Consider the following 10,440-nt stretch of genomic DNA (forward strand, 5'->3'; position numbering starts at 1 on the left):
CTTATTTTAGTAAATAAAAGTTTATTTTACTTATAAAAATGTAATAAAAGCACTAAAAATAATTAAAATGAGCAATAAATTTTCATAAATCATAAAAATGACCTTAAACCATTTTAGGACCAGAATATATAACCTGCATAATTATTTCATGGCTTATTCATATAAATCAAAAAAATTTATTTTTATATGTTAACATTTTAACTCGGAAAAATAATAACCGATCATGCAACATCCTATGCTCTGATACCACTTGTTAGGTTTGTTTACCTCTTATTAGGCTCCTCTAATAGTGAACTAATTAACTTATTAATTATTTGTTCTTTAGATCTAGTGCATGCATAACTAAATGAAAGATTTATGAGAAAAACAATGTCTCTTATATTGTAAGATGGTTCGAAATATGGGCCACAAGTAAGGTCACCTTCCTTCACTTGTTCTTGAGCTTAATGTGTTGGATGATCCTCCAAAGACTCCAAGTATAGAAGCCACTCCTTAGATTGCACCCAAGACTTACCCTTAAACTATTATACTAATTAACTAGATTATTATACTAGTACAACAACAAAAACATTAGAGCCTTAATCCCAAAATAATTTGGGGTCGGCTGCCATGAATCATCCTTTCGAACCGTCCATGGGTGTACGCACGCCTCAAAATGCGAATAAAAAAAGGGAAGATGAAAAACAAAAAGGGAGAACGAAAATGTAATGGAAAGTCAAGGTGAACTTAGGGGTTTTAAAATCGAATTCCGTCTTTCTTTTATAAAAACTTAAAATTTAAATCGAGAGCAAAGATTAAAACGATTTTTAAAAGCCGAAATAGAGTTAAGGACCCGGAATGAACCAGATTATTATACTAGTACCCTTAAAATTAATTCTAATATTATCACTATTACTACACTAGTAATCTTTTGTTTTTTTTTTATATTAGAATGGATGAACAAATGCTTGTATATCTAAAAACTTGTTTTTAGAGAGATTGAGAGAATATGAGAGTTTTTGCATGTAGAGGAAGTGAATGAATGAGTGTGTGGTAAAATGAGAACAAAAGTTCTCATAAAAGGGGAGGTGAGGCCGGGTAGGGTGTGTCCAAAAGGGCATCTTACTTTCCTCTTTTTGTCTTCACAAGAATTGGATGTATAAGATGTGTAAGAATAGGTCTAAGGCTAGTTATAGGTAGGCATCATCATACCATTTTATCAAATAAAATAAAAACAACCAAATCCCAGTAACACACTCTCCATTTCGGTCCAACCTCAATAAAATGGAGTACCATTTTATTTTTTCAATTTGTCATTTGTCACACAATATGTCACATGTAGTATGTTACATGTTATTAATTAATTTAATGCATATTTATCACATAAATATCATTTTACAAATTAATTAAATTACATACAACAAATTTACTAGTGATACTTGATCTCATAAATAAAATGAGTCATATAATTATAATTCACAATATCTTGTAATTATAATTAACCATTCATTCTTATCTCAATTGTTTCTCAAACAATAAACAATTTTACTAATAAAGCATTTTTATTACTAAAATAAATCTTATTTAATCCCACTACAATAAGATATCAATATTCTCTCTCACAAGTAAAATGTTCAATTTTAAGGAATTGATCACCTTGTATTGTCATACAATTAATCAACTTATCTATTAAGGGAATTGTCCTTCAGGTGTGACCTTAAGGGATCAACTGACCACCACCTTCATACGACATTGATGTCAAACTCTAGTCAGTTGATTATATAATAAATCATCCCTCACGTATTCTTAATATGAGATTTGATTATGATACTAAATCATGTGATCGCACTATTGTTGAGGACATATTTTCCAACATGTGTGTGGTGATTAGTGACGGTAGCAGTGGTAAGGTGGTGCTGGTGGCAGAGGGAGCTGACGGGGGAGGAGTTTGGTAAAAGTGTTAGTGTCGGGTGGTGGTGATTTAAGGGTGTTTTGGGCGAGTGTTGGACACGGTTCTAAACCGTGTTTGAAGGGGAGGGTATTGGGTGTTTGTGACGGGTTTGCTTTGGGTGACTCGGGTTTGTATTGGAATCAGGTTTTAATATCGTAAACCTTAATAATAATAAATATTTAAATTGATTAATTAATATAATTTACAAATTATTAAGTAATAATAGAAGGTAATAATTTATAATTGATGGTATTATTTGAATAAAGTAAATAATTAAGTAATTGTAAATATATTATTTATTTATAGGTGACGGACTTGTGGAACGGGTTTGTTAAAGAATATTTTAGTAGATTACATTTATTGGAATTGCTTGCCAGGTAGGGATAAATCCTACTCAACTCTTGTTCGTTAATGTTTGGTATAATGGATGATTTATATTAAAGTGGAATTGATCATATGTAAATTGTTCATACGTTGATATTATTATAATTGTTGGAAGGGAGAATTACATTGCATTGTGTTGGTTGATATTATCGTATTTGTGGAAGGGAGAATTATATTGCATTGTGTTGGTTTATATTAATAATCGTGATGAGGTGAATTAATTGTTATGGTTGTTTGTGAATGTGGAAATTGTGCAAAGCTGTGCGACAGTCAGATGTACGTTGTTAAGGGAGTTTGTACTCTGGGGTGATGGTAATATGTACGTTGTGATGGAGGGGTACTATTACATAATGGCGGTACGTTGTTAAGGGAGGGGTACCAAAGTAATGTGAGCACATTATTAAGGGAGGTGTGCTAAGTCATGGAAAGGAGCACGTTGTTCAGGGAGTTGTGCAATGTGGATTGATTTGAATTGCCTTTCGTTGTTCTTGTTGTTAGTGTTTATTCCTACGTAATCTCGTGGTTGATTCGGTTTGGAACTTTGTCGTCTAAGCTAACCAATCAAAATAATATTTATAATCTTAACGAACTACTCTTAGTTGAGTGGCAAATAAAGATCGGATCCCAAAGGACGGGTATTGAATTAAGTTATCGGTTGTAGTGAGCTATGTCTTAGGGTGTCACAAATTGGGTTGAGATTTGGGTAACAAGCTAAGCTACTTAACACTGAAATGTAAAGAAATGAAAGTAAAACAAGCAAGTAAAATAGGGGTGTGTAAACAATTGATTAAGGCACTAGGGTGTTATGGGTTTATAGAGGATTCATGGTGGTGATCATACAAACATGTTTACATAGTTGCAAGCAAATTATTGTTGTAGTGGAATCGAGATAGTTTATGTCTTACAATTCCTAGGAAGATTTGGGCCCCGTTGCCGAGTCGGTCAAGACTGTACAACACCTACAAGTCGACTTAGTTTCTTCATATTCAACTTTATGCATGGTCTAAGAAGACTAGAGTTAGTTTATATCTTACAAGTCTTGTTGAATGGATAAGAGATGTATGCATGCAAGGTTTTCAATCAAGCATAACATGTGCATAAGTTGAAACTACAACAAGCAAGCAATCTTATGAAAACATATTAGATTAAGTATGGATCTACCTCTATGCTTTAGTTCCCCTAATCCCCCATTAACCCTATCTAGAAGATTACTCACTCATGATTATGTTAAACATGATAATAAAGGTGTCAATCATATTAGCAAAGTTTATGATGGTGAATGAGTAAAGCAATAATTAATTAAGCAAGTGTAAAAAGGATTATACCAACTTTAAGGATGATCCAAATAATAAGCAAAGAATAATAGAAGAACACTTGATGAAAGATGAAGAGTTGTCAAGTCTTCAATAAACCCCAAATAGTCTCCAAATTACACAACTAAATCTAAGAACACTTGAATGATTAAAGAGGAATTAAGATTTGATTAATATTGAATTGAGTGAATACAACTTTATTAATAAAACATAAACTTGATTAATGCTAAATTCTAACTTGGTTATTAATCCCCTAACACAATGGGGTATTTATATTAAGTACAAGTATTAGGGTAACTAAGGGCTTAAATGACGATTAAGTCCCTAAGAAGAAAATTAGTGCTTTGCAAGTCCCATAAGGAGCCGTCCGGATTGACATTGAAGCAAACTCGTGTTGCCCAGGGATCCGCTCGACCTGAAGGTGAGATGCCCAGATTGAGGCTCCAAATGCCCGACCTGGGCTCGGGATGCCCGGATCTTTGATCAGCTCTTCTTCTTCTTCTTCTTCTTCTTCTTCTTCTTCTTCTTCTTCTTCTTCTTCTTCTTCTTCTTCTTCTTCTTCTTCTTCTTCTTCTTCTTCTTCTTCTACTACTACTACTACTTCTTCTTCTTCTTCTTCTTCTTCTTTGACTACCTAAGGATCCGTGGGGATCGTTGGGAGGTCATAGGGGTCTTCATCATTGCCCATTCTACTTCATTTATTCACTTAGGACTTTAGTAATGGTCTCCTATTTGATGCTTGGTCATTAGATGCACTCCATTTAGCTCTACTTTGCTCCATAAATGCAAGGGTAGCAATCCTCTCCTATCAAGGACACAAAACCTCAAAGGACACAAAACCTCAAAGAATATGCAAAGTAGGGAACTAAATATAAGAAACGACCCTAATAAGCACTAGAAAGCATAGGAACGAGGCTAGTTCGGGGACTAAATGTGCACAAATATGAGTCACATCAAATATCCCCAAACCGAACCTTTGCTCGTCCCGAGTAAAGAGGTGACTAAAACTATGTCCCTATTTAATACTACTAGCCGATGTGAGACAATTAGTAGATCTCACTCCGCCCCTTCAACTCACAACAAAACATCCATGAGGTAAGATGCCTTCTTGCAAGGCAAGGTGGGGCTTGCCAAAATGGTGATACATCCAAGCATTAAGCACATAAAACAAGTAATGGATGCATCAACAAAAGAATAGCCACTTTCCTCATCTAAGTGGCGGAAATCATCTAAAGGGGAAGCAATATAAGGGTACACATTCCATTGTAGATATCGTTTCTCCAAGCTACTAAGTCTAAAACGATACTAACAAATCACCTCCAGGTTTTGTCAAACTAGAGTACTTTTATCCTCAATCGCTAAATGCTCTCGTCAAGAGTAGGGTCTTTATGGTGTTAAAAATACTGTAGGATCGTGGAATTCCCCCTCTTGCCTAGACAAGAAGAAGGGTCGTCTCCTCTCCACCATTCAACAAAGAAAGGATCATCAGTTGATAAAATTGATCAATATGCTTTGAGTTTAACAATGGTAGTTTGCTTTTGATTTATTTTCCCCCCAATTTCTTCTGGCATTTATCTTTTGAGAACTTTTCTTTACCATTTTTAATGTTTGGCAATTTGAAACTTGGCAATTCTTTGCATTTTTGAACATTTTCAAAGTAACCCCATTTTGTAGCAAGGGTACTTTTATTGAAGCATAGGAGTCTATTTTTGCTCCTCTTTTCATTGATGCATTTTTTTGCAAACTTTTTTACTTTCACTTTGGTACTTGAACTCAAATTGGAGATTTATTATGCCCATCCCCTTTGTAATGGCAAAACATGATGATAGAAATGAAAGAACGGAATGGAGTGTAAGAACTTGGAAAAAAGCGATTTGAGAGAGAATGACTGTAGAGAGATAAAGCGATTTAGGGTTTTTCTGATTTGTTAGCAATGGCTCGACAAAAAGGAATAATCCCAAATCTAATAGATTAATTAGAGTAATATCACATAATAATTCAACAAAATAACAAAAATATAGTAATACGCCTAATAATAAAGCCAGTGGATCGAGATTTCAATCTTTGGATCATGATGATGATGTTATTCAGGCTGATATTCCGCTTGAGGAATACACTCATGAATCTGAGAATGTAATATGTCCATTCAATCTTAGCAATGGAATGAGTTCGATCTTGGAGGAGGAATCTGATGATGGTAGTGACTGGATGGAGGTTTCGCATCGTTCTCGGTCGTCTAAATCAGCTAGGGTAAGTCCTCTTCAGTTAACTTGTGATGATGTTGAGAACGAACTTGCTTATTGGTCAATGGCGGTTTATTGTTATGTGTTGGGTTCTAACCCGCCGTTCAAAGTGGTGGAGGGGTTTGTTAAACGGGTCTGGGGATATACTGAGTATGAGAAAATTTCTTTTCATTCTAATGATATTTTCCTTGTGCGTTTCAAAACTGAAGAAATGAAAGTCCGGGTGTTGCAATCGGGTCCTGTGTTCTTTGATAACAAACCTGTTGTTGTTAAAGAGTGGAACCCATCCTCGAAGTTGGTCAGGGAAGCAGTAGATTTGGTGCCTATATGGATCAGATTCTATGGTTTACCCTTAAAATTTTGGGGAAATGCTCTGATGAAAATTGCTAGTCTGGTAGGAAAGCCAGTGAGAAGTAATAGTAATACCCAACTTAAAACTTTCATAGGCCATGCTAGAGTGATGGTTGAGGTTAAAATGGGGGAGGCTCTGCCTGATGTAATTGAATTTGTGGATGAACTGGATGTAGTACATAGGCAGATTGTGCATTATAAGTGGAAACTTGTTATCTGTACTGGGTGTAAAGGGCTTGGCCACATTCAGAGGGATTGCAGGAAGAAGCAGGAGCCTGGTCAACCAAAGGTGAGAAACGTTTGGGTCCCTAAGAGGAGGCCTCAACAACCAATAGTTGAGCCTGACCTCCCTATGGAGCCTGAACCAAACCACTCTATGGTCCAGTCACAACCAATTGGATTTGGATATACTAGGTGTATGGTCACTCCTATACCTGTTTCCTTTACTCCATTATCTCCTGCTAGAATTCTTACTAGATTGGCTAGGCAGGGGACTCAAGTTGGGACTGGTGGAAGGACTTTTATGGAGGTCCTTGAGCACTCTGTCCATCATAGGAAGGTGCTTGAGGAGGACATGACTGGGGATCCAACTTTGATTTAAAATGGGTAGCATTGGCTTCTGGAACGTTAGGGGTATGAATAGTGAGAATAAGCAAAAAGACATTAGGTGATTTTTGCATAATAATAATATAGGTATTATTGGTTTATTAGAGACTAGAGTTAGGCTTAGTTCTATAAATAAAGTTCACCAAGGAATTGGGAATGAATGGACTATGGTTAATAATATTGGGAGTCATGATGGTGGCAGGGTTTGGATTATTTGGGATTCTACTAACTATAAAGTGGAGATGCGTAGTTCTGAGGCTTAAGTGATCAATACTAAGGTTACTTTTTTGCCTACTGGAGATATGTGGTGGATGTCTGTAGTATATGGTTTTAACAGGGCTACTAAAAGGATACCTCTATGGCAATCTCTTCTGTTGATGCATCAGGTAGTTAATGGCCCATGGGTGGTTATGGGGGATTTTAATAGTGTGCTTGCTATGGATGAGAGGATAGGTTCTGAAATTTCTGTTGCTGAGGTGAGGGATTTCCAGAAGTGTGTGGATGCATGTGGTATTGGTGATATTCCAGCACAAGGATCTTTCTTCACTTGGAACAATAAGCAAGAGGTTGGGGACATGGTTTTTAGTAGGATTGATAGAGCAATGTTCAATGTTGAGTGGCTTCTTAAGTATCCTGATACTATCACTATGTTCCATCCTGAAGGCCTCTTTGATCATTGTCCCTGCACTATGACTTTGAAACCTGATTGTGTTAGGGAAAGAGGGAGTTTCAAGTACTTTAATATGTGGGGTAAGGACTCTGAGTTTCTCCCTATTGTGAAAGAAGTTTGGGATTCTCAAATTCATGGTGTTAAAATTTTCCAGCTTGTCAAAAAACTTAAGTTGCTGAAAAGGCCTCTGAAAGAGTTAAATGGGTTTGCTTATGCTCAAATTGAGACTACTGCTAAGCTTGCTCAAGTGATTCTTCAGGATGCTCAGGTTAAATTGCATCTAGACCCTACAAATTTAGTCTTGCAAAAGGAAGCCAAAGAAGCTGCTGTGTTGTATAAAGAAAGAGAGGATGCTAAGAGGAGTTTCCTAGGTCAAAACGCTAAAGTCCAGTGGGCTGCTGATGAAGATGGGAATACTAAGTATTTCCATAGTGTGATTAAGGCTAGGAGAATATAGAACAGAATTTTGTGTATCAAGGATCTTGGTGGGAGGAAGTATACTAATGCTACTGACATTGAGAAGGCATTTGTTCATTATTACCAGCAACTGTTGGGGACTTGTAAACCAGTGGCAAAGGTCCATGTTCCAACAGTTAGGAAAGGTAAAGTGGTTAATGATGATCAGAGGCAATTAATCACTGCTGGGGTTACTGAAAGTGAGATTAAGGAAGCTTTGGCAGCCATTCCCCCCAACAAGGCTCCTGGACCAGATGGCTTCAATTCCCAATTTTTTAAAGATGCTTATGAAGTGGTAGAATCTGATCTCATTGCCGCAGTTCAGGAAATCTTTATTTCAGGAAGGATGCTCAAGCACGTGAATGCAACAACCCTCACCTTGATCCCAAAAAAGTCCAGGCTTGAGAGTGTGAGTGATTTTAGACCCATTGTATGCTGCAATGTGGTCTATAAAGTCATCTCTAAGGTTGTTTGCAACAGACTTGCTAGAGTTTCGCCTAGTATTGTGAGTTAGAATCAGAGTGCATTCATAAAAGGGAGAGACATTGTGGATAACATCCTAATTTGCCAAGATTTGGTGAGATTGTATAAGAGGAAGACTTGCTCTCTAAGGTGCATCATGAAAATTAATTTGAAAAAAGCTTATGATTCCATTGAATACAATTATATCAAGCAAATGTTGAAGGCTTTAGGGTTTCCCAGAAGGTTCATTCTTTGGATCATGGAATGTGTGACTACGCCTTGGTTTACCTTATCACTCAATGGGAATAACTTTGGATATTTCTAGAGTAAGAGAGGGATCAGACATGGGGATCCCATGGCCCCTCTGTTGTTTACCCTATGTATGGAGTATCTCAGTAGGATACTAGCTCAGGTTACTAACACTATGGAGTTACTTTTCCCCCTCTTTGCAGGTCACTTAGGTTGACTCATCTGTGCTTTGCAGATGATCTCCTAATGTTCTGCAGAGGGGACAAAACCTCTATCATAGTTATTTTAAGAGCCTTTGCTACCTTTTCTATAGCTTCTGGTCTGGTTATGAATTGTGAAAAATCTGATATTTACTTCAATGGGATGAGAGATGAGGAGGTTCAATATATTCTTAACATTTCTGGGTTTAGAGAGGGTCAGTTTCCTTTTAGATACCTAGGGATACCAATTTCTTATAAAAGAATGGCTATATGAGATTGTTCAAGGCTTGTGGAGAAAGTGGTGATGAGAATTAGAGGCTGGGGGGCTAGGAAACTTAGCTACGCGGGAAGATTGGTCCTTGTTCAAGCTGTCTTGACTCAGTTGCATAACTTTTGGGCTCGCATTTTTCTTATTCATATGACTGTATTGGACAGAATTGAGAGGATTTGCAAGAATTACTCGTGGGGTGGTTCTGACCAGTTTCACAAAATGCCTAATGTTGCTTGGGAGAAAGTTTACAGAGATAGGAAATATGGGGGACTTGGGATAGTGCATTGTAGGAATTAGAACTTCGCAATGCTAGTTAAATTTGTTTGGTGGTTGGTCTCCAAGGCTGACCATATATGGATCAAATGGGTAAACCATATATACATTAAAGAGCAGGAATGACTTACTTATACTCCTCCTGTTCATTCAAGTTGGTCCTGGCGTATGATATGCAAAACCAAGGATAAATTAAAAGAAGGATTTTGTACTGGGATTTGGACTGAGCAGAATGTATACTCGGTTGCAAATGGGTACAGTTGGCTGCAAGGAAGTCAGGTAAAGGTGCCATGGTATCCTCTGATTTGGAACAAAGTTAACTCACCTAAACATGCTTTTATTGGATGGATTGCTATCCAGCAGAAGCTCCTGACCAAAGATAGATTACTTCAGTATGGGATTATAACTAATGGGAGATGTGAGCTATGCTTGTCTCACATTGAGACTCTTCAGTATATCTTATATGACTTTGTGTTTAGTGCAATGTGTTGGAGGCATCTGAAATGTTGGTTGGGGATCAATATGCCTACTGTGGGAATTAAGGAATGAAGTCTACACTGGGGATGCAGATCACTGATGAAGAAACAAATAGTCTTCGCAGCTATCCTGGCTTTGGTTTATCATATTTGGCATGCAAGGAACCTGTGTAGAGTAGAACTCAGGGTTCCATTGCCTGCTCGGGTCATTGTTAGGGTGAAGGCTTATGTTCAGCGGCGTGGGCAATGTATCACTTGGGGGATTAAATTTCAAAAGATGGCGTGGACACCGTGGACCAGTATGTGCTAATGATCTAAGTCAAATGGTGTCATAATAGTTTGATGTAATGGTCACTATGTAATCCGAACATTTATAATTATTCTAATATAACTCACATTTCAATAAAAAAAAAATGAATGAACGGTCGCATGGTATCAAGGGTCACCTTGGAATAAACGGTAGCCAAAGAGTAATCACACGACAAGGTACTGTTGACTAAGCCTTAGTCCATGGGTCAAAAGATAGTAGGGTGACACATCCTAGTGTGTCTTGAGC

At 37.1% G+C, this 10,440-nt stretch overlaps 1 protein-coding gene across 1 annotated transcript; it reads left to right on the forward strand.

The window, feature by feature from the left end:
- Window positions 1–7,129: 7,129 nt before the first annotated feature.
- LOC141601159 (uncharacterized) lies at window positions 7,130–9,957 on the forward strand. The gene is made up of 3 exons (XM_074421428.1): window positions 7,130–7,930; window positions 8,042–8,458; window positions 9,640–9,957. The coding sequence occupies exons 1-3, from the start codon at window positions 7,130–7,132 to the stop codon at window positions 9,955–9,957; spliced, it is 1,536 nt and encodes a 511-aa protein (XP_074277529.1).
- Window positions 9,958–10,440: the final 483 nt, after the last annotated feature.

This window comes from Silene latifolia, chromosome 9 (genome assembly GCF_048544455.1).
Source record: "Silene latifolia isolate original U9 population chromosome 9, ASM4854445v1, whole genome shotgun sequence".
In the NCBI taxonomy this organism is placed as follows: domain Eukaryota; kingdom Viridiplantae; phylum Streptophyta; class Magnoliopsida; order Caryophyllales; family Caryophyllaceae; genus Silene; species Silene latifolia.

What these genes read in the sequence shown, in the direction of transcription:
- LOC141601159 (XM_074421428.1), top strand. Translation starts at nt 7,130, where the DNA reads ATGTGGTGGATGTCTGTAGTATATGGTTTTAACAGGGCTACTAAAAGG. An exon ending in ATACTAAGTATTTCCATAGT is followed by an intron (nt 7,931 to 8,041) that starts GTGATTAAGGCT and finishes CATTATTACCAG; the next exon opens with CAACTGTTGGGGACTTGTAA. An exon ending in CTAGAGTTTCGCCTAGTATT is followed by an intron (nt 8,459 to 9,639) that starts GTGAGTTAGAAT and finishes TGGACTGAGCAG; the next exon opens with AATGTATACTCGGTTGCAAA.